General features: G+C 49.0%; 1 protein-coding gene across 5 annotated transcripts in view; it reads left to right on the forward strand.

Annotated features, from left to right (window-relative positions):
* SMOC1 (SPARC related modular calcium binding 1) overlaps window positions 1-24695 on the forward strand; it is a 144017-nt gene that overhangs the window by 46228 nt on the left and 73094 nt on the right. For all 5 annotated transcript variants that reach the window (XM_070513883.1, XM_070513882.1, XM_014867213.3 and 2 more), the window contains exon 2: window positions 24157-24322. In XM_070513883.1, coding sequence (XP_070369984.1) covers window positions 24253-24322 — 70 coding nt within the window. In that variant the 5' untranslated portion in view covers window positions 24157-24252. The remainder of the gene's footprint in view (window positions 1-24156; window positions 24323-24695) is intronic.

Below are 24695 nucleotides of genomic sequence, written 5' to 3' on the forward strand. Positions count from 1 at the left end.
ACTGTGGTTATGATGACGACAACAACAATGGCTAACATTTACTGAGAGCCATTATGCCAGACCTGATTCTACCTTCTTTGCATGTCTTCACTGGCACGTCACTTTGCTTATGACATCCGTATGTGGTGGTTCTATTATCGTGCCCATTTTCCAGGTGTGAGCACTTAGACACAGATCAGTTAAACAACACATCGGCTAGTGATTGAACCCATGCCTTTATTTCACGTGACCAGTTGCAATAACCTATGCAGAACGTGCTTTGTAAAGTGCTGACCAGCTTCTGGTTGTTTCTGTATTACCCAGCCCAGGAGGCTTCAGGAGGTCTAGACCTCGGGTTTGGAGGTCATCGACAGCTGAGCATTTGCCGTGTGTGCGTGGGGGCCCACAAAACGCCAGACAGGAAGGACTGAGAGTCCTTTGCTTGAGTGTGTAAGGGGGCTGGCAGGGCAGGGAACTGGGCTCAGTGAAGCGGGGAGAAGAAACCTCTTACCCACATCAGAAAACCTCAGAGGAGTGTAGGATGGCTTGGGGCAAGGCTGCTTCTCCCGCCACTGCTCTGGTTTTCTGGAGGGAGCCTGGAAGGGCCTGGTCCTCCTTTCCTGCTCACGTCTGAACCAAGTACTTGGCAGGACTGCTCACCCAGCAGGGCTTCCAAGCCACCTCGGCCAGGGGTAATGGAGCAGAGTTCCCCTCTGTCCTGTAGTGTGAAGCTAAGAGGGAGCCCTTGAGGGAACTAGGAGGGGAATAAACAGAAGGCAGGGTCAGTGTGGGGAAGAGAAGGCGACCAGGAATTGGGCAAAGAGGGCCAGGAGGGCTGCTGTGCTTGAGGCAGTGGGATTCCTGCCAAAGAGAAGGGATGCTTTGTATAAATCCAGGAGGCTTCAGCCCTGGGACCCAGCTTGGAGAAGGGACTTGCCCAGGGCCAGGCCTGAGGAGGATGTGTCTATCTGTGAATGTTTGCGGCTGACACCCAGGCTGGGAAGCAGGAGGGTGGGCTGACCTCACGACGATGGCCTCCTCCTCCAGGAAGCTGGCGGGCTTCCCTAGCTGTGCCCTGCCATGTGCAGCTTTGATTTGTTTCAAGATTTTCCTTGTCTGTATCAGAGATGGTTTTTCTTGGCAAATTGCAACTTTTTCAGAAAGCAAACTTGCAGACTCCTCCTAGCCTGGGTCAACGTAATCCCCTGTTCGTTTATGCAGGCTCAGTGTGTTTGAGGCCAGAGCCAGCCAGGGTGAGGGTCCAGCCAGCCCAGACAGCTTTGTCGTTGGATTTGCAAACTCCAGCACGGCTGCGGCCCTGGATCCTCTGAGCCTTGGTGCCTGTGGTGTGGCTGTGTGCCTTGGGTTTCCTCTGTGCCCCACTTTGGAGGCTCTCTTTGGTGGGTCCTTCTCCTGCTGCCTGGGACCTTTATTTCAGAGTGCAGGTGAAACAAGAACCTGCCTCATGTAAAAATTTGGGAGACAATCTAGATTAATCCATTTTGCCCAATTAACGTGCCTATCTGGATAGAGTTACTAATATTGCATATCTTCAGGGCTCAAATAGTTAAGGCATGGATATATGTGCTTCCTAGGCTTCTGTTTGTTCTTATTTTCCACCTTTATCATAAACTCACCAAGGGTGGGTCAGGAAAACATACCGCAAACCCCCAAGCGAGAGATGGTGTGCGTGCTGGGATATTTGATGAGGACAGATGCTCTTCTGGAGAGGAAGTGACCATCTGGAAGTCTCTGCACTCGAGTGGCAGCTCTCTGGAGGGCCCGGATCTCTTGGGAAGGTCTCTTCGAGGGACGGGAGGCTCACAAGTTGCACAGGAACAGACTTTCTTGAGGCCATCATCTGCCACATCCAAGGTCCCTGGAGGCTCTACATTAGAGGAGGACCTGTTAGAGGAGGAAGAAGAAGGAGCCAGCTGGAGACATCTCATGTGCTGAAGTCTTTTGCTTCCACTCCCTACTCCCTCTGCCTCCCTCATCCAATTTTAGTCTGAGAGCTGGTCCTAATAAATGTAGCTACCATTTATGGAGTGTTAACAGTGTGCCAGACATTGTGCTAATGCTTTATGCATCATTTCACTAGTCCTCATGACAAATCCATGGGATGGGCATTATTCTTATTTTACAGATGAAAAAGCTGAGGCTCAGAGAGGTTAAGTGACTGTCTTAAGGTCACACAGCAGGGAAGTGGTGAAGCTGGGATTTGAAATCCCAGTCTGTCTGATTCTAAAGGCTATACTCTTAAACATTGCACTACATTAGCCACAGAAATGCCTGAGAAACTGAATGCCTTCCAGGATGTTGGGGTGAGTTTTAGAGAGATGTTCTGGAAGCCCTTTGAGAGTTAAGCCTGGGATGCAAGATACTGAATCTTGGAGGCTTTTTTAGGAATCTGAGCCCCCAGAGAGGGAAGGAGAGAGAGGAACGTGATCCCCAGGGGAAAAGTACAAGTCAATAAAGAGCTTCTTGGGTCTGGATTAAGCCCAGGTGGGACTGCTTAGTAGTAACTGGGAGTTTGGCCAGACTCCGTGGGGCTCGTTTCTTGGTGTGGACGTGGAAGGAGGAACGCCCTGGGGTGTCGGCCTGGCGAAGGAGGAGAGAAGCCTTCTCATAAGGAAACCTCTTTGTGGTGTCTGGGCCAATCTGAAGACAGTCTCTTTTCTGGACATTAAAGTAGGGTCTGGTGCCACACTCGACAAGGACCCGCTCAGCTCCACACTCACAGTGATTCTCCCCGAAAGAGGTGGGGTGCCAGCCAGGGGTGTCACAGTCCCTGAGAGAGCAGCCCGACCCTCAAGTCCCCCTCAGAGACTGGCTGCACGTCCACACATGCCTCTGCTGCCTTGCTTCTGGGACATTCCTGGCTCCGTTCCACCCTCTGCCTCCTCCCTCCCCTCATTCCCTGGCAACTGACACCCTGACAGTGCCCTTCCCATCTCTGCGTATCTCCAGCCAGGTCACTGGGTGGCTGCACAGTTGGTCCCGTAAGTCAGCTGTTGGGCCACCTCACTCAGGAGGTCCGTGTGGCACTTGCCTTGTGCCAAAGACATTTCTGAGGGTAGATGGATGTCTGCTTGGGCGAGGGTCAGGGGATGCCAAGTCCTATTCTGTGGGACGTGAGTGTAAATCACCGGAATCATACTGGCTTTGGGGACGACGACTTTTTCCCTTTGGCAGCTGACAGGGTGCGGAGTGGCACCACCCAGCCACTTCCAAATGCTTCTCCTGGGTAGGCACCAGCAGCCAGGTCCTGGGCTGGAGGGCTGAGGAGGACCCCCCCGGACACTAGAGAATGGGTCAGGGAGCCGGAGTTGCTGGCCTCCTGGGTTGGGCCTTTGGCAAGCTCCCCCTCAAGGATGACCTGGAGACACTGTTGCGGGGGGAGCCTGGGTTGGCGAGAGAGCACTTCTGGAGCTTCTCCCTGACAAGGGCGCTCATCCCCCAGTGCCTGAAGCAGCCCTTGGCCTGGAGCAGGGAAAGCAGGAGGTGACCTAATTACATCCCATTTACTGGAGTAGGCTGGAGCCAGAAGATGGTGACAGCCATTTCCAGAATCTTCCTCTAAACCATCTCCCATATTGATTCTTTCTTTCCATCCCCACTGCCAGTGGTAGCCCAGGCCCCTGTCAACACCTCATGTCTGGATTTCGGCCAGTGCCTCTTAACCATCCATTTCACATTTATTCTCTTTCCCTCTCAGTCTCTTCTACCCACTGCAGCCAGAATAACCAGCTGAAAACACCAATTTTATGAAGTGACTTTCCTACTCAAGCCTCCAAGGGTTCCTTCTGGCCCGAAGGGCTGGGGGACCCCACCCCATCTTTACACCGATATTCTGCTGCAGCCAGATTGGTCTGTCTGTGCTCTGCACATGCATGGCCATTTTGCGCAAGGCACTCTCCCTTCCTCAGATCGTATCTACCCTTCCAGGAACAGCCACGGTCACACCCTCTGTGCACTCTCAGTTGCTTCAACTCCTCCTTCTCCAAGATCCCACGATCCTGCTTCCTATCACTGCTTTGACAATTAGGCGATGAGGCAGATAGTGTGTGGCTCCTTCTTGTTTGTCAATCTTTTCTCCTCAACCAGAGCACTGACTTCTGGAAGGAAGGAGCCGGATGGTGTTCTTGTGTAGCCCGGAGTAGCCCTGGGTTGGGCCTCTCATGGGTACTCAAGAAATAATTGTTGAGTTGATCAACAGGAAATAGGTTTAAATGACAGCATGAGGGATTTAGACTAGACTTAAGGAAGAACTTCTAGAGAGCAGTTAGATGTTTAGAAAGAACGGCTGAAGAAGGTTGTAGCAGTATTGGGTTTGGTAACATCTATGAAAAATAAAAGAAAGTCCTCCTGAGAAAATGCCGTCAGGATGTGTGGTGGTGGTGGCGGTGGCGGCCGTCAAGGTTCAGGCAGAGCAGGGTGGAGGAGGAAAGGCAGAAGTGGCAGCCTCCAGTTTTACACAGACTCCTCATTTTCAGCTGGAATCTGCCTTTCTACTTCGGATCTTGTCTTTGGCGCAGGGCTTTCTCCACTTTCCCTCCTGTTACCAGGCTGTAGTCGGGTCACTAGGGAAGTGGATTCAAAGGGTGGGAAGAGAAGGGAAGCAGGAGGCATGCAGAAGGAGGTGCCAGCCTTGTTAGGGCCAAGGCCATGGAGCCATTCACTTGTTCTGGGAGTTCCCGACTGAAGAGTGGCTTTGCCATCCTGTTACCTGAAACCTGAGCTGGCCATCAGCTGGCTCACAGTGCTGGCGTGCTCAAAGGAGTGGAGACACCCTTGGTCACCACGATCCCCATGTTTCCCCCAAGCACAAGTTGGCCATCCAGGGACTGGGGGGAGCTTTGCTTTGCCAGAGACGTGTGGAACCGTGGGCTCAGCTCCTGAACAGCCATAGCTTCCTGAAGGGCCCATTTGGGGAGGAGCGGGGACGGTGGTTTTCTGGTAAAGATGGATGGATATTGCAGTAGGATGCATGCCTGCGAAGCTGGAATTCACCTCAGGCACAGGGATGACCTTCTGCTGCTTTGGGTGCTTCCATGGAGAGCACTCCCGGACTGCCCCGACGCCGTCCTCAGCCCCCATGCCTCCTTCTTTCTCCCTGCGGTGGGGTGGGGGCACTGAGAGAAAGGAGTGGCAGAAATGAGAAACAAAGTCACAACGGAGTCAGGAGGACAAGGGCAGTGAGAGCCACAGGGACCTCTTGGTGCCTGGTTGGGCTTCAGATGTAGCATTGTTCATACAGGTGCCGCCACCTTCTCCCGGCTCAATGGCCAGATTACGTACATTCAGCGGCCCTCTGCTCTGTTCATTCGAGGGCAGTGGTGTGGGCCTGGGGACCAGCCTTTGTGCTTTGGGAACCCTGGTGCCGGAAGATGGAGAGATGCTGACAGGGCAGTGCCAGCTCTCTCCTGGGGACCACAGGAGCTGTGATGGGAGGGCAGGTGGGAGCAAAGGTGCTCTGTCAGGGCTGAAATACTGGGGGGATGGGGACCCAGTTCTCCTACTGTCACCTGTCACTCCGCGAGGAGTTCTGAGCAATTCTAAGATAAAATGTACAAGGCTAGACTAACCTAGGGCAGCAGTTTTCAGACTTCTTGAAGACATTGAAGTCTTACATTAAATCGTATTTTTTAGTATGAATAGGGCAACACACATGTTATGATGTGCAAAGCAAAACCTTAAAATTGATATGGTTCTCTGAGTTTCATCTGTAGAACAACACAGGCAAAAAAAGGTACAGATTTGTTGCAAAATGAATCTTTAAGATAACGTTTTTATTTTACACTTCCACTTCAAGCCAGTGACACTTATTGGAAAGAATGAGGTCTGGAATAAAGTGTTCGGGGTCATCGTATTTGCTTATTGTGAGATTCAGATGGCAATCGTGGGGTTGTAATAACATTATTCTCCCATTTAAAAAAATTCATTGTTGCCATCTCCATAACACAAATAAGAGACATTTCGGACTATGGTCAGTAACAGTTGCACTATTTTTTAATTTATAAATTTTTAGAGCTTAAATATTTTCCACTTTTTTTTTTGCCATCGCTCTTGATGCTGCTGCTGTGGGTTGTAAATCACTGTAAAATGAGATTAGAAAGAAATACACTCATGCAAACGTAAAATACAAGGAAAATTGGCTATTTCACAAAATAGCTAAAGTTTAACTTTGTTTGCAAACCAATCCCTAGGATCTTCAGTGAGAATGTGTGGAACTACGGAATGCAGTTTGAAAACCCCTGATCTACTGGATAACAGAACTAATAATATAGCAATATCTAAGATTTATCAAGCAACTTTAATGTGCCAACCTACTCTTTTATGCTCAGATCAACCTTTGATAGTAGAACTGCTATATTCCCTTGTCTTAACAGATGAGGAAACCAAGACTCATAGACATATCTCGACTGAGGTCCACAGGCCAGGGACTGGATCTCAGGTCTGTTGACTCAAAGCCTATGCTTTTAACACCTGTGTTTTCTGCCTGGTACAAAAGACCTTCCCAAACAGCACTTCCTTTCCTGCATCCTGTGAAAGGCTCAGATCTGGTTTCTGTTAAAAATGTCACAACTGGCCGACATTGGGGTATTGAGTTGGTCTGGTATCCATCCTTCCCCCAACTCATAAATGAGGACAGCCTCTTTCCCCCTCATTGGAAATACAATGGCACTGACTCTGAATTTCGTCCCTGATGTTTTCACCTTAGCATGTTAGAGAACAGCTCCCCAAGGGAGAGACAGAGCCACCCCAATCCAGCCAGGGGAGGTGGGAGAATGGGGCGGAGCTGGACCACAGGGGCGGAAAGTGTTGGGTCCTGGGAAAATTGCTGTGGGGCACCAGGTGCTGTGGCCTGTGAAGGGTCCTGAGTCTTTGCTTAGGCCTGCTTTTCCCCACTGCCCTCCCATCTCATCTTTTTTTAAGAGGGCAGGCAAGAGGAGGTAAGAATGTGGTGGTTGGATATTAGAAATCTGCATTTTCTTTACTCACTTGTGCGAGGACATAACTACATCAGACTGAATTTTTTAAATTGCTGAGCCTTTGTGTAGTCCAAGGCGAGGTCAGGTAACTCTTGTGGGTCCTCACACAGTTTTTTGGTCCTTGTTGGCTGTGGTGGAGTCACAGGTCTGGGTTGGGATTCTCACTGTGTGACCTTGAGCAATTTCTTAACTGCTCTGAGCCCCAGTTTTCTCATCTATAAAGTGGGATGCAAAATATTACTACTTGAGTTGTTGTCAGGATTGATTAAATAATTTATGTAAGATGCCTAGCGCTGTGCCAGGCACACAGAAGTCCTACAGTAGATGAGAACCCCCCAGGTTGTTTCTGCTCTGGCCTCTTCCCTGCCAAATGTCTCTTAGAGGACTTTAAGATTTTAATTGTGCAATTTTTGGTGTTTTATAGTCTAGGCTACACAAATGTACTCTGAAACTTTTGCACTAAAGTATAGTTTTTTCAGGCAATTTTCTGGTGGATGCTGATACCCCAACAGATTTAGATTTGGCCTGGAGAATCTATTTAAGGCTAAGAAGCTTCTACTTTAAGCATTTTCTTTGGAAATGCTTTAATGTGCATCAGGACTTAGAAGGATGTAGGTTTTTGGGGTAAAAAGGGGCAATTTGGAAATTATCTTTTTCTGTTGTCCCTAGAAGGAATAGATTCTTATACAGGACCAGATGCTGAGCACGTTACTCTTAGCCCTATCCTCTTGAGGCCAGGCTAGGAGTGGTCAGCCCTGGATCTTGACATAGCCTGACTGCTCTGATTAGCTTGAGCAACATGGGGTGTTGGTCTGGGGGCCTTGTTAGCCCCTCTGCCAGTGAGTTTTCTGGGTTCTGCTTAGAGTCGATCTGTTTTTGTGGGTCAGCTCAGGAATAGCATTGTCTTCTATGTTGTGATTCAGGCCAAGAAGACCCTTCCCCAAGGAGCTCGCTACGTGTGGTGGCTTGCTCTGCTTTGGCTCACCCCTACTCCGAAGTCTGTGCCTCGGCTCTGTGGCTTGGTGGTACCAAGGGCTTAGAAGGACATCATGTGTATGTGACATATGAACAGCAGGACTGTAGAGGCTCAGCGTAGCCCGGGAGGGTGGGGACTTTGTCAGTGTGTCCCCACTGTGTGCACCATGCCCAGCCCCATGCTTCGCCCATAGAGGGGTTAATAAATATTTATCCAGTGAATGACTGTGGCAAGTTGTGGAGCCAGGATACAAAACTACCTTGCAGGTTTTGACTTACTTTGTGAAGAAGGAAATGTAAGGATATCTTTGTTCTAAAAGCATCTTCCAGGAATGATGAGAGACAGCCCTCTGTTTCCCTCCCATGCCTGAAGCTACAGCTGCTTGTCCTCCAAGGCCTTCTTTTTAGCCATGTGATTTTCACTCGTCCCCATGCCCCAACGTGACAACATACTCACCACCCGTCATTGCCCTGTAGTCTGATGACTGACGCAGGGTACGTGTGTGCCTTTGAAAGGTTGCTGAACGCTGCTGGCAAACCTGTCACAACACTGCTTTGGACAAGAAGATTAGAGTTCATCCCGACTGGTGAGATTCAGACTTCCTTCCGCAGAGAAGGCTGGAGACTGCCTGGTTGTGCCATTCCAATTGAAGAGGGAGATGATGTGACAAGGCTGTTGCCTGGATAGATGCTGTGAGGGATCAGAAGGCACTGCATGGAAAGGATGCTGGGTTGTTCTGTGCCTACTTTATGAGAGCTGTGCATGGGATTCAGAAGAACATGAACCCTGATCAGACTCTGGGAGATAAAGAAGCTAAGAGGAAGACACTCTCCCTCTCCCACTTCAAGCCAGGGCAAGCTTCTTCCAGTCCTGCCTTGTGTGGGCTGTTGGCTCTTAGGCTCTGATGTTCCTAAGGGGGACACCAGAGTTTGGGGTAGAGCTTTGCTTAAGAGGCAGGTCTGGGTCCATCTCTTTGGAGTTTTGTGTGTGCCTCACCCTCATCCTCTTTAAAACATGTATATTCTAGGAAACTTGGAACATAAAAGTGCAAAGGAAAAAACAAAGTCATCTATAGCCACTGTTAACATTTTGGTGTATTTCTTTCTATCTTTTGTCTTCTCTCTCTCTTTGGAGTGGGAGGAAGATGAATATATACATATGTAGATATGTGCGTGTGTGTATTAGATGTGTATATATATTTGTATATATATATATACACATCTATCTGGCCTATCCATCTACCCACACACGTTTGATATTATGCTTTGATTTTTTTTTTGGAAGATTAGCCCTGAGCTAACTACTGCCAGTCTTTCTCTTTCTTGCTGAGGAAGCCTGGCCCTGAGCATTATAATATCCGTGCCCATCTTCCTCTACTTTATATGTGGGACGCCTACCACAGCATGGCTTGCCAAGTGGTGCCATGTCCGCATCCGGGATTCGAACCAGTGAACCCCGGGCCGCCGAGAAGCGGAACGTGCGAACTCACCCACTGCGCCACCGGGCTGGCCCCTGATTTTATTTAACTTTATATTGTGAGCATTTCCTTGGCTAATAGAAAGTCTTGAGAACCGCTTTGGAGCCTGGATGAAAAGTCTTTAGTCGCGAGTCTTTGCGGACAAAGACTCCTGTCAGAAAGCCCCAGAAGTCCCATTCCTTGGGAGTGTGCAGGCTTCTTGGTGTGCCCCGCAGCCCCCCTGGGCAGATTCAGCTCCCTCCGCTGTCCCGTCTCCACAGGATTGCCTACCACATGGCAGCTGCTAAGTGCAGAGGTAAATATCCTCTCACTCAGGTCGCCTAATTCAGCGTTTGAGGGAATCTGAATTGAAGGTACTAAAAGAAAAAGGTCCTCAAAAGTCAAATACAAGCTTTCTCCTTCAAAGAAAGACTGCCTCTGTACCCAGGAGCTACAAGGGTTGGAAAAGGGAAGAACCATTCTTTCTCTCCCTCGGCAGTGGGCTTCCTTGGGTTTTCCACGAATCTTCCATTCCTGCCTGTAGAATTTGACATGGTTCTATTTACTTTTCCTTGGCCCAGTTTGGATCAACAGGATTTCTCTCCTGCCCAGAACAGCCTCACACTTGTGTGGAGTAAGACATGAGCCCGGGCTCTGGACAGCAGTAATTAATCCTTGTCTGACCGACACAGCGGGGATTTTCAGCCCAAGACGGTCTGACAGCACCAGGTTTTACATGGCACATGGCAGTCCCACATGGGCCAAACTATTTCTTCTTCTCTTTTGTCTGTGACTGTAAAGACATCGTGTGTGCGCACGTGTGCATGCACAGGCATGCATGCATTTGCATGTATGTATATGCTTGTGTGTTTAGTGATCTGGAGCTCAGAACCACTGCAGTAGGATCTCAACATGACAGTGTAACTAGCAATAAAAGGAAACACACAGTTGAAGCACACACAACCCCAGCATAATTCGTTGACATAGCAAGACTGGGATTTCCTCTTCTGTTTGTTTTAGTCTGTACTTGCTCAGCTTTCATCCCTGGGGCTTAGTGCTGTAAGGGAGTGGATTTCCTCAAGTGCTCTGGATAAAGCGTTTCTTCCTCTCTTATCTCCCTTGTCGATATAACTTGCTCCACTGTGTAAGTGGATATGAAAATGAACCTATATATATACGCCATAGTATCTTGCCAAAATGAAATGGGCATTAAAATGACATTTTCCTCTGTGATAATCCCATGACATTGAAAGTATACCAGTTTCTCCATTTAGTTATGATGGAGCCGTGAAATAATTCCCGGGGGGTGTGAGGGTGGAATACTCCTGCCTCTTCTTCTCGCTATGTTTAGGCTTTGTGTGGAAGTCTTTTTTCTTGGGTGGGCTGTGGTGAGGCTGTTTTGGGCCCCTTTGTGTTGATAAGGGGAGTAGTCAGTGGTCAAAGCTGGAGAACTCCCTGCAAAATATGTGAGTGGACAAAACCTCCCAAGGTCAGAAAACTTAGCGGCAGCAGCACCGATAATCTCAAGTTTCTGGCTTATAAGAGTTACAGGGGCCCTTCAGCAAGATGAGAAAGGAGACTCAGCCAAGATGAAAGGCTGCTTTCAGGGTAAGGGGCTGAGGCCTGAAGGGGGCTGTTGGGCCTCCCCGCCACCAGGATGCTGTGGGTTGTTGTGTGTTGAGGGGTGCAGGAAACATGTAGGGTAGGGGCTCTCCTGGCACAACTGGCCCATTGTAGGAGGGACCAGGAGTGTCTGATCATGACTTCTCCAGGTGGTGTGAGCTTCACTAAATAAGGTGTCCATTCGCCTCCTCTGGGGAACATATTGTGCTGTTGGAGGACTTACCTCTGACTGTGCAGAGCAAATCCACCAGGAGAGGAAAACAGAGACTTCCAGAGTAATTGTTCTTGCAAGTGACTTAGCCAGCAGCTTTCTTCTTCAATGTTCTTGACCCTAGATTCTTGAACAAGAGCTAGTGATTGTGCCCCACGAAAGAGTACTTCCTAAGGGCTCTTCTGAGTGTGAGTGTGTGTGCACACACATGTGTGTGTCTGTACAGTGGACATACTCATGCCTCAGCTCATGGCCAGGTTTGGTTGACCAGTCCTTTCCTTTGGGGGACTATCCGACTCCCACCCCCTCAAACTCTCCACCCTACTCTGGGCCGAGTGTTATTAGCTTTATTTTAGCCACATAATGAGTTACTGAGGCATTTTTTTGACCAACCTGGGAGCCTGACAACCACATCCAGGGTCATCGTTCTGGAAAATCGATCTCTAGATCCTCAATTGGCCTTTATACATTCTTCCTGAGTTCGGGGCTGCTTGTTTTGACTCATGCAGTCTGCTAAGTAGACCTGCACTCCCATTAGCATCTGTTCTTATAACTGGTGTTTTCAACCCTCTTCTGTCTGTGATTCCAAAATGGTGCCACATTTACCTTTACTCCCAAATTGCAGTGACTCCAAGACTCTCATGTGCTCAAACAGCAATACCCCTTTGTCGCTAATTTGGGGTGCTTTAAGTATTTCCACAAACTAGTCATAATTTTCCCCTTTGCCCAAAAGGAACCTCATTGCTGGCAGTGCCTATGATGAGAACACCTGAGTCTGTGCCAATGGAACTATCTCCAGCTGCTGCCAAAGCTGTTGATTTAGTTGCCAGAGCAGCGCTGGGTTTCTTGCAGAGGTAGGGGAAAGGACCCCCTCATTTCTGTGTCTCTTTGTCACCTTGGCCCTAAAATAGCTCTGTGTGTGCCTAGAATCTCTTAAAGTGGTCTGGAATCTCTTGGACACCCTTTTCAGAGTCTACAACTCCTGCTGTTTCCAGAAACTCCCCAAGTCTCTGTGAAAACAATTCTGTTTTGGGACGTTGTCCTTCTAGCCAGAGGGGCTCAGTCACCACCCAGCAGTCAGCTGGTCAGGACCAACTCCAGTCATCCCCCTATGGTAATTAGCCCCAATCTTGACCAATCTCCTTGCTCATTCTCCTGGTTTATAACCAAATGTCACATGTCACTGGGCATGAAATGCTGCTAGTGATGGTGGGGCACAGTATGGTGGGGCACGGCCAGGATGTGCAGTAGTGTCTGGGCCCCATTGCTACTCGCCAGGATGCTCAGTGACATGTTAGATAGTTGCATTCTTAGGAATACCCAGTGAAAACTTGGAGCGTGTCTCTGGGCAGAGCCTGGGGGAGTGTTCGGGATAACTTTGTAAGGAGCCACTAGCCTTGGTGGAATAAATTGGTCTTGCTAGGTAGAGGGATAGTGCTAATTTAGCAGACCCTTACTCTCAGATGTGTGTGTCATTGGGATGAAGGGTCAGGAGCTTAGAGCCAACAGGTAGATGAGAACACCTTTCCTGTCCTCTTTGCTTTGCACCCCAAGTCTGAATTCTCTCTTGTAATCCACTGTCTCTTGGATGCACCCCAAATACAAAACTACTTTGTTGCTCCTTGTTAATACCATCAACTGAAACTTTATTTTTACCTAGTGCTCCTGGGCTGAGAGAATTAAAAAAACTCTAGGTCCTGGATCCTGGAGAACGCTCTGTTTATTTGATTTCGACCGAGAGGGGTTTTTATTTATGCTGGTGGCAGAGTTTGAGGGATGGGAGGGGGGATGGGCAAGTGAGTTTCTCCATGCCCTTGCTTCCTGAGTTCTGTTGGCTAGTACTTAGTGACTGGGGGATGCAAGCAGGAAACAAACTTAAATGCTTTCTGACTCTGATTGAAATCCTTGATGCCCTGTTGGTGATCAAGAAGGGCTAAAACCTAAAGGGTTTTTAAGCGGAAGGACTCCATTCATTCAAAGGAATATTTTTATCTCTACTTGTTCTCCATTTCTCCTTCTTCCTTGCCAGCCTGCCTTGCGGAAGCCCTGCAGGGCTGTGATGGAAAGCACAGACCATCTCCGATGGGGCAGCAATCCCACTTCCTGATCACAGCTGTTTGGTTCCTGGTCCTCTTATCTCATCCAGTTACCTCTCCCGGCCATTTCCTTGGCCCAAAAATGCCCCTTCTCCATTCCTCCTGACGCTGTGTTCACTATAGTAACCTCCTCATCAGTCTCTCTGTTGTCTTTCCTACCCTTGCCAGAGGTTTCTAAAGCCCGGGTCTGATTTTGTGTTTTACTTCCTTCAGTGGCTTCCAATTCTCTTCTTTTTATTTTTTAAAAAAAGACAAGTGGGGAGGGATCAAGACCCTCATGATCTCACCCCTAACCTGGGCCTAGAGCCTTATTTCTCCCATAAATGGTCATTTCTAAACCATCTTTTGAAATGAGTTTGCTTCTTTACTATCATGTACCTGTTGCTGCTGCTTAGGATGCCCTTCGGACGTCCCTCCCTCCCTGCTTGTGGAAATCCTTTACAGCCCAGTTGATGGCCCCTTCCCTGAGAAATCCTCCTGGATTCTTCCAGTCTGCATTAACCTCTCGCTCTGACCCCACACAACTTGGGGTCAGCTGCTCTGTCCCCAGCCCTCAGCAGAGCCCTGGGGCAAAATAGGTTCTCAATAATTCTGTGCTGAGTGGATGCCTTTTTTTCTTTCTTTTCTCCTCTCCTGTCTTCTCCTGTCCTCTCCTCTCTTTCTCTCTCTCTCTTTTAAAGAGTTAGCCATCTCACATCTTGGACTTCCTGGCATCCTATTTTCAAATATTCTATCCTTTTGTCTGTTTGGCTTTGCTTACTGATTGCTCATTTCGAAGACGTGGTCCCTGTGGAGTTAGCTGTTCGCATGTCAGTCTTTGCAACTAGATCCAGCTTTTGGGGGTAGGGCCTTTGTTCTTGTTTATTTTCATAACCCCCAATGCACCTAGCATGATGCCTGGTAATTGAAGGGGGTGGGAAGGGAAATCTCCAGAAACCTCTTTGAGACCCTATGGGAGGTCTGATGCACCCTTCGAAACAAACCTTCTTTGGAAATATTTTTCCTTAGTTTCATGCTTTTCTCTTTTTTGTATATTGACATATGATTTACATGCAGTAAAATTCATCCTTTTTAGGTGTACACTTTTATGAATTTCAACAAATTTGTATAGTTGTATAACCACTGCCATCATCGATATATAGAATATTTCCACCACGTCCTTGACTCTGCTTCTCTCCCTCCCTCCAGTCCCTGGCAGTCACTGATCTGATGTCTGTCCATACAGTTTTGCCTTTTACAGGGTGTCATATAAATGAACTCGTACAGTGTGTGGCTTTTTGGGTCTGGCTCCTTTCACTTAGAAGAATGCTTCATATTTTGGAGATTTGGTGACCTGGGTTCTAACCCACACTTTCACTGCACCCACCTTCCTAATAGACTAACTTGGGGCATGGACTCGGGGTGTGGACAGGGGCTGGGTGAGTTGGGAGTTCTGTCTTTGCAGCCTTGTTAGCATCTCTTTCGAGCCAGGGTCTCAGATGCTTTGTCAAACCCACTGACCCTCCCTCCCCTGCTCTCCCCTACAATGGCACCTGGTATAACACAGCCTTCTCCCATGGGTCCTGACCTGTCGTCCCTGTAGCTGTGGGGGGCACGGTGGAGGAGGGGAGCTGGGTGGATGGGCTGGGGTGGCCACTAAATTCCTCCTTTGGGGAGGGGGTCGGGAGTGGGGTGACGAAGGTCAGGCCTCTCCTGGCTAAAACAACAGAAGTGGTTCCAGCTGCCAAACAGCTGGAGGGGGACGTCTGCTTTCCCTCAGCAGCGTGAAAAGCCCTTTAATCGGGGCGTGCTGTTGTCAGGCCCCACAGTGGAGGTGTGTAGAAGAAGAGCAGACCCCGTAGCTGCCAACCTCCCCTTCCCTTTGACCTCCCTTATCTCCCCTCCTCCATCTTCCCGAGCCCCACTCTGAAGCGGCCCTGATCCTGGCCCTCCTTTGCACCTGTGTAAATGCGGTGGCTGTGGGGTCAGGGATGGGTGAGAGTGAGCTGGCAGGAATAGGGATGTGGATTCTCAGTGCAGATGATGGATTAGATGGAGGATGGGTGAGTGATGCTTTAATGTGAAACTGCGCTTCACTCACAAAGACGCGGGCCCCGGAGAGAAAGGCCAAAGTCCAGTTTTGCAGATGGCTAAGCAAGTGACAAGAGGCGGACAGTCCCTGGTTGGAGAGTAAGAGGCTGAGCCGCAGCCAGACGTCTGGAATGTGGCTCTCTACTTTTTGTTCCAGGCACTGACTCCAGGAGTGGCTTTTTTCCCCTTTCAATAGCAGATTTACCTCCCAAAAATACTTTTTACTGTCTGAATTCTAAAAACTTGAGCTGGACTGTGACTTCTAAACATGACGGGAAAAACATCCTCCCTGAGGAAAGCTCTTATGGCACGCACAGCCCTTCTCCTCTGCTGTCCACCAGCGAGGCCACTGCCGGAGACTCCCAACGACAGAGCCCCTTCTGCCCCTGGGCATCCTCTGGGGCTCAGCACTCCATACCTTGGATTGAAGGGGGCAATGTGGTAGAGTAGGAAGACTCAGGATCTTTAAAGTCAGACTGAAAGGCATGCTCTTACTACCTTAGCCTGGCCCAGCCTTGGGTGTCTCCTCATTCGTTCAATCAATCAGTCTTTATTGAGCACCCACTTTGGGCAAATCCCCTGCTGGGCACTGGGGATCCAGCAGTGTGGCACCCAGCCGATCTTGTTTCTGCCCGCAGGGAGCTTACAGTCTGCTGGAGGATGGGCCAGAAACACATAAATGGTTGCTCATTTAGTTACAGCCGTGGCACAGGCCGCCGTGGAGAGTAGAGGTTTTCTGGAGCCTCCTCACAGGGGTCCTGACCTACGTGGGCAGTCAGATGCCCGAGGAAGCAGCATTTACAGTGAAATTGGAAGAGGAATAGGAGTTATGAGGGGAAGCACAGTGCAGGGAGAAGGGCCGCACAGGCGCGGCCGAGGCAGGAAGGAACAGTGCACCGGGGCTCGTGATTGCTCCCCAGCGGGGGCCTCGGCATTAGGGGCCTTTACTTCCCTCTTACCCACCCAGCGGGCACACAGGCAGGGGTCATTCTCCTTCCCATTCCTTCCCAATAGGCTTTTGCAGTTGGGCTGGTAAATTTACTATTATTTATAGCCTTAATTCTCTGGAAAAAAATGAATTCAGAGTGTCAAAAGTCTGACTTATCAGTGAATCTGTATTATCATCTGGCTGTTATTCTTGCTCAAGTGCATGCATGTCATAACTGCCAGAAAAACCAGAGAGCTCATCACATTGGCTGTTAAATTATACTCATTTCAGGCTACGTGACCCCGGGCATCCCAGACTACTGCCTGACTTCTGGGAGACATGGCTTATCTGCAGGGGGTGGAAAGGCTTCCTGGAGGGCTGGTGAGGAGACTCTCAGGCTGAGGCCGGCCTCACTGGGAATGGATTCTGTGGTCCCTGAGTGATGATACCCGCCGCGGGTATATGGGTTCTGTCTCAGCCACTCTGGGACGTTCTCTTCGATGACTTAGGGATTTTTTTCCCTTCCCCTTAATTCAAGGGAAAAATCCTGTGTTTAATATGGGGCTTTCCTTATCTAATGAATGTCCCTAAAAGGAAAAAAAAAGAACAAACAGCTTCCATTACTCTACACATTTGAGAGCTTTAAGCTTTTGAGGGTGGATGGACTAAAAATATCTCTTTTCACAGTAAATGATAGAAAAAGGAGCTTCTCACCCACGATATTTTAGGTAAGGTTTGATATTTACCCACTCATTCTTCAAACATGTATTGAACAACTGCTTTAGATCAAGCTCTGTGTTAGGCCCTCTGGATATAAAGACCTAGTCTTTATAGGTATGTAAAGACATAAATCCTAGAGCAGCATATTGAAGATTTTGGTAGAAGTAGGAAAACAGTGCAGCAGGAGCTCCAGGAAGCTAATGGTGGGGTTTAAAACATGAAAGTGTTTGATTTTTAGGAGGATAACCTCAGTGGCAGGATGAAATGTGAGCTTGAATGGGAGGAAGGTTGGTGGCAGTCAAACATCTAGGCAAGAGATCAAGGCCTGAATGAAGTCGTCATGGATGAGAGAGGAAAGCCTGCTGGAGAGAAGGGCCCAGCCAGCCCCCCAGCCATTCCAGTCTCTCCACCTGAGGCACCAGTGAGTGAAGTCAGAGTGGATGTTCCAGCCCCAGCCGAGCTCCCAACTAAATGCAGCCAAATGTGTTGCCTCAGCTGCCGCCATGTGGAGCAGAAGACGCTGCCAGCTGAGCCCAGCCAACCCATGGAATTGAGAGCGATGATTAATTGTCTGAAGCCACTACATTTGGGGGGGTGGTTCATGCTGCAGCAATAGATAAGAGAAGCACAAGTGTTAAACGTGGGTAGTTGAAGTTCTGTTACAGATAAATTTATTAAAGAAAAACCTTCAATTAGTTGAGTTTGGCTGTGACTTTTGAGTGTGATATAGTCAATGGGAATACCACTTGCTGCTCCACACTGTGGTCTTCACGCTTCCAAACCAAGTGGGCAGGCCATTGCCCTCTTTGTTCAGTATGGCTCCTACCCCTCGTCTACACCTGGGAAAAATATAGAGATATGCATCTTGCCAGAAAAATGCCTATTTAGGATTTTAGATACTGGTTAAATCATCATGGAACAGGTAGAAGTTAAGACTGTGAAACCAACTCCATGTTATAGCAAATCAACATCTCCCAGATGCATCCTTAGGCTGCCTCTGTTGTTCCTATATTGTCATGGGAACTTAGCAGCCAGTCTACCACACAGCTTGTGGTATTGGAGTGGTCTCTCGGAGCCGAAGCAGTGGCAGGGTTTGCCTTCTACTCGGCTGAGACTGAAGGGCAAAGATGAGCTTGTGTGCATTTCAGATAGAAGGGGTTGTTGGTCTAACAGTGATTTCCTTTCCCCCATCTCTTCTTTGGTGAAACAGCCCCCATTGGCAGCTTACTTTTCTAGTAGGAAGGACGGGCTGTTTCTGTGTGTTTCAAGTCTTTGTCCGACTTTGGAAATGGGAGCAGAACACAAAATGCCGTGTGTTTGCCTTGGAATCATTCACTCCCTAAGGAGAGAGGGTGGGAGTAGGAGATAATTGCAAGCGCACAATTGTCCCAGCCCCTTTTGTTTGGTTTCCATATTATGCAATCATATTTAACATAGTTATTTTGTTTTTGTTGTCTTTTGGTTAGGAAGAAGGAAGGGAATGTATGTGAGGAATTTTATGAAAATACTATTTCCCCCCCAGGGGGGAAATGGGTCAGTGTTTGCCTAGTTGGGGAGGCAACTTGCCACTGCCCAACACCCTAAATTTCCACTAATCATGGTTGCTCTTGAACCCACAACAGACTTCTGTGGCCTGGGGGCTCAAGTCCCAGCAGGGTGACTCAGATTCTGAGTTTTGTCTGTGGGCCTGGAGAACTGACGTGGGCCCCGAGAACTGCGGACTTCCAGCCAGTGCCTCCCGTCTACTGCAGAAGAGAGGGAAAAGCCGCCTTTGTGACTTCAGGTGGACTGTGATGGACTCTTTGGATGTCCTGCTGTCGACCCATAAGGAGTGAATTGATTTCATCGCCAGTTTCAAAATGCAGAAATTAGCCTCAGGATCTGCTTCTTTTCTCCCCGTGGTCCAATCAGTCTTAGCTTGGCTCAACGAGGAGAAACTCCAGTGAGGGTGGGCCTCTCTGCTCTCCCCTCAAGCCTTGCTCTTGAGTGTGGTAGCCACTAGCCACATCTGGCTATGCAAATTTAACTAAAACGAAGCACAACTGGAAATTTCCTTCCTCAGTTGCATTCAGTACATTTTAGTGCTTAATAGTCCCATGTGGCTTGTGGCTACTACAGTGGACAACACAGATATAAAACATGCCTGTCACTGCAGAACGTTCTGTTGGACTGTGTGGCTTTGTAGCTTTGTGGAGTCCCTAGGATTAAATCCTCTTGGGTCCTGCATCTTCTTTCCACTTGCTGTATGGCTGATGTCACTTGCTCATTGTCTCTGCCCTGGAACCCCAGCTCATCGAGGACTTCGTTGGTTGTGGTCTGCTTCCCAGGCCCCCTGCAGGGCTGGGCTCATCAAAGTGCTGGCTTGCTGAATAGATGACCGATGGCTGAACAAGCAGTGTTTGGAGGTTTGGGTGATCCTATTAAAACTCTCTTTTATAGAACTCATCACATTTTTTTTCCAAAAACAATCACAAACACACATAGTTCCTAAAACAGATGAAAATGAGACAACACAGATGACTGAAGATGGTCTTAGCAATGGCCCCGTGCTGTCTCAGAACGTTTTGACTTGGGGGCCAGTCACTCCTGGATGGGAAGCATTTGGGAGCTCCTCTGAAGCTGGGCAGGAGATCCATGGGTTGGGGTGGGTGGGGCTTCTTCTGAAGCTCCTTAACCTGTTTTGCAACTTAATATAGTTAAGCTGGTCTCTGGCAGAGCTGCTGTGGTGACTCTGTGGGCCCAGAGCAAGCCATTTCCAAACCAAATTTATGGCCTGTAGTTCAACACCACAGTGACGCCAGTAGCTGTCCTCTCCCCTGAGCTGGGGGGGGAGACAATGGGGCAACCTTCTTGAGTTTGAAAAGAAATTTTCTCTTTCTTGATTCCTGTTTTCTTTTCTTTTTTTTTTTTTTTTTTGCTGAGGAAGATTTGCCCTGAGCTAACACCTGTGCCAATCATCCTCTCTTTTGCATGTGGGTTGCTGCCACAGCATGGCCGCCAATGAGTGGTATAGGTCTGTGCCTGGGATCTGAACCCAGGCTGCTGAAGTGGAGCATGTCAAGCCTAACCACTAGGCCACAGGGTCAGCCCCTATTGATCCCTGTTTTTTTAAGGTGAACAAGAGCCCTGCGAGGAGCTCCTCACAGTAGGCCTCAAGTACCTGGAGGTCAGGGCTGTCTTATCTGGATCTTTAGCAGCTTGGTGTCTATATACAGTGGGCTCTTGGTAAACAGACTCTGACTTTGTGAATCCAGTTTTGCAGTTGTTTCACTTTCTCTTTGCACCATTGCTCTGTAATAATGAAAGGCAGTGTGGAGTAGTGGTTAGAAGCATGGCTCTGGAGCCTGGGTGTCAATTCCAGCAGTGACACGTACATGCTGTTTAATCTTGGAGAAGTCACTTAACTTCTCTGGGCTTTAGTTTCCTCACCTGTAAAATGGGGATTGTAACATACCCTCCCTCATAGAGTTATTGTGAAGATTAAATTGTTAACATATTGAAAGTGATGTGTTACAACGTATTGAAAGTGATAACATGTTGAAAGTGATCTATCAGTTCTTATTACTCTTCACACTTGAGGTCTGGCTAACAAATCCCTCTGGGACCAAGGATGAATTCCTTGGAAGATACAGGTAGTTCTGTTCTTGTGTGATCATGAGAACAGGGGGCATGCTGTTCCTTGGCTCCTACTGATTCGCATGGCGAAGAACCTGAAAAAAAGAACCTAAAAGCAGGGTTTTACTTCAGGAAAGTAGCACACAGTCCACGGAGAAGGAGAGAGTAGTGTGACAACAGCAGTGCCTTGACCTGCCCTCGAACAGCCTGGAGGCCACTGGTTGGCCTGGAAGCTTGGGTGCAAGGACGCTGTTCCCACCCTCTGGCTGGGCGTCTGCTCCTCCCCAGGCAGAACTGCAGAGCCAGGTCTGGCTGCCTTTCTAGGCTTCCAACAGATAAGGAATGGGTCTGAGGGAGCCACACAGGGAGGAAGAGAGACTTTCGAGGCCAGCTTCTCTGGTTGCAGCCGCCTGTTTCCTGAGCCCATTCAGGAGACTATGGCCAGGACTTCCCAAGCCTGCCTCATTCAGCTGGACCTTTGGTTCCTAAGTTTTCCTGGTGCATAGTCAGTTGTAGGCTGGGAGGGCTTATAGTGGCAGAGGAGCCTGGGCTGGGGATGGAGGGAGAAGAGACTCACCTCTCAGCCTCAGAGATAACTTAAGTTCTGAGATGGAGCCAAGGCAGGAAGCTGGGGACCACCTCTGTCCACTGTGTAAGGCAGGAGGGAGGGGACAGCTCAGAGCGTGGGAGTGGGAAAGTGGCCAGTGATCCCCTGGGGTGGCAGGAGCCTGGGAGGCCAGGCCTGTCCCATTGCACCGGCTGGTTTTGAAGTAGTGCTGCGTGGGAAATGCCACCACAGGGATGGCTTCCTCCCACAAAGAATCAAGTGCCCCAGCATTGCGCTAGATGCTGGCGATGTATTCACGTGCAAAATAGACTTTATCCTTGCCTTGTGGGGCTCAGAGTTGGGCCTTCCATTGTTAATCAGATCACACAAATCAATTCATCGTCACAAACTGTTAAGAGCCATGACGGAGAAGTGAGATAGGAGAGGTTGTTACAGGGGGCCCGTCCCACCTGTGAGAGTCAGGGAACACCTCCTGGAAGAGATGACGTGAGCAGAAATCTGAAGTAGGGGTGGGAGGGAAGGGAGAAGGAACAGTGTCCAAAGGCCTGGAGGTAGGTGCCGATATAGCTCCTCTGGGAAATGCAAAGCAGGCTGGTGTGCCGGACCAGCGGTGCGCGAGGCGAGGGCAGAGCAGTAGCAGCTGAGGCCAGACAGGGGGCCCCAGAGTCAAATTCTGCCAGGCCTCGGAGACTGGGTGAAGGTCCCACGGGCAGTGGGATATCACTCCAGGGTTTTAAGCGGGGGCAACCTGTGGGGAGTTGAGGCCTGGGATCCCGTGCAGGGTTGAGGTATGGAGGACACTGCCCGCTCCCGCTCTCTTGTCAGCTCATCCCTCCTGGATGCGGCGGGCTTCCTCTGAATTTGACTTTCTATATTCTTGATTCTTATCCTGGAACACTAGACTCCATGATGAGACACTCTCAGAACACTTCCCTTTGGCCTTTGGTCAGGATTCAGGTTGAACCTGTGAGTGTGGGAGCCCAGAGGATCTGAAGAGAGGCCAAGATGCAGTGTCCATCCTGACAAGGCCTGCGTGATGGTTTCCGCCCTCGCCACTCCCTGCCTGTGCGGAGCAGCCAGCACCCAGGCATGAGGTTAGGGAGTGGGAGGGTCCGGTTGTACAGCTGAGAGGCAGTCTGTGCAGAAATGAACAGGCTGGACTCTCCTGGAATTCGTCCAGGATGGGCTGTGTGTTTCCAGCGCTCCCTTAAAGGGAGGGGTACTGTCTCTGGACCTCCCTTGGCTGTTCTGGAAAAGGGTCAGTAAGTTGTCACCTATTTGCTTCACACGAAGGGTCTGCAGATCCATCTGAAACAGGGGTTGTAGTCACACCTTCCCTAAACCTGTATGAGCTTGGTGTGATTATTCAGTTAACTCCAGCATCACTGACGGCCAGATGTGTGCTCATGACATTGCTGTGTACCTGTGTGCGATATCCATTCCCTCCACCCATCCTGATGAAGGGCCCTCAGTGTGCCAGAGCTCTGCCATGTAGGGGTGGCTAAGAGTGGACCAGCTCTCAAGGCCTGTACAGTCTGACCCTGGGTTATTCAACAGAAGCTCATGGTCTGTATGACCCAGGTATTGTTTTCTAGCTGCGTTCTATAGTTGTTAACGGAAGTTCACTGATGAAGGGGTTCACGGTCAAATTAGTTTGGGAGATGCATCACCGTATCTGCCCCTCGATCTGGTTATCTACTGCTATGTTACAAACTAGCACAAAACTTAATGGCTTAAAATAACTATTATTATCTCTCATAGTTCTATGGGTTGACTGGGCTCAGGTGGGTGGTTCTCGCTTGGGTCTCTCTCACAGTCACTTCTTTTCCTCTGTTAGTTGCAGTCAGAAGATAGCCAAGGCTAGACTCCTCTGAAGGATTCTTCATTCACACGTCTCTTTGCCTGGGTGGGTTGAGCATTTCTCTCTCCACATGGTTTTGCTGTGTGCCAGCTTGGGCTTCCTCCTAGCATGGCGGTCTCAGGGTTGTTGGGCTTCTTCCATGGCAGCTGGTTTCCCCCAGAGTGAGTGTTGCAAGAGGCCTGGGGGGAAGCTGTGAGACTTCATATGATCTTGCTCGGAAGTCGCAAAACATCACTGCCATAGCATGTATTGGTCAAGCCAGTTACTGAGGCCAGTCCAGATTCAAGGGGAGGGAATTAGACTCCATGGCTCAATGGCAAGAGTAGTAAATAAATTACAGCATCTGTCTTTAATTTACTATACCTCTTGGAGATTCGCAATGCATAAGAATGTAGCAGAGGTGTCTTAGAAGTCCTGCAGTAGAGAAACCTGTTTAATTCAGCATTTCCCAGTCTGACTGTTATTTTTTTAAATCAGGAAATCCCTTTCTCATAGAAAGTTACTTAACTTGTATTCTGCCAGAGGGCAGTGGGCAGAAATTGAAGGGTGATAGATTTAGGGCTCAATACTACTTTCTAATAAGTAAAACTTTCCAAAGATGAAATGTAGAGTTTGCTAGTGAGTTCCTGATTTGGGGAGGTACCCAAATAGAGGTCACATGACCATCTGCATGGATGGAGAGGCCGGATGTCCCACTGGTGAAAGCTTTGATTTGATTTCTGACCCATCTAGGTTCAAATGCACCACTTACAGCTGTGTAACATTGGGCGCGTTACCTCTCTTCAGGTTTCAGTTTCCTTATCTGTAAAAGAAATATTCCTATTTCATAGGGTTGTTGCGAGGATTAATGAGATCCTGCTTGTGAATTACTTAGCATGGGATGCCTTCCTTGGTTAGGCTTTGTGGCTGCTCAGTTCCCTTCCACTTTTAGGGTTTAATAAACTTTGGATTTGTTCTGGACTTGCTCCCCAAGGCAAATCCGTATTGTAAGTCATGGAGTCACTCCTACTTTGCTTGCAAAAGTAACCTCTATACCCTTTTGCTTTTTTCCAACTTAGTTTCTCATAAGTGACCGTGACCCTCAGTGCAACCTCCACTGCTCCAGGACTCAACCCAAACCCATCTGTGCCTCCGACGGCAGGTCCTATGAGTCCATGTGCGAGTACCAGCGAGCCAAGTGCAGAGACTCGACTCTGGGTGTGGTACATCGAGGGAGATGCAAGGGTGAGTGGGTGCACCTCCGCCCAGCTGAGGAGAGGTGTCTGGGCACCACAGCGCCCCACACAGCGCACTCCTGCAGAGGAGCTCGGAATAAATCTGTTCATTTGGTTTGCTACTATCCCTCCACCCCTTCCGCCAGGGAATATGTAAAGGAGGACTGGTCTACCTGAAGGAATGAGCACTTTTCTGCTTTTCCAACACTGCCACTGGCTAGGGCCGAGAGAGATGTGCTGCTATCTGGCTAGTGCTATTTTTTTTTTGTAAATGGAGATGCTTAAAATGGCAAGATGTTATTGCTGGCTCCTGAATAGGGATTCCAAACTGTTGGCCAACAGATGTATTTGGTTTGGTCTGCTTACATGTTTAAAAATATTAA

The sequence above is a fragment of the Equus asinus genome, chromosome 7 (genome assembly GCF_041296235.1).
Source record: "Equus asinus isolate D_3611 breed Donkey chromosome 7, EquAss-T2T_v2, whole genome shotgun sequence".
NCBI lineage: Eukaryota > Metazoa > Chordata > Mammalia > Perissodactyla > Equidae > Equus > Equus asinus.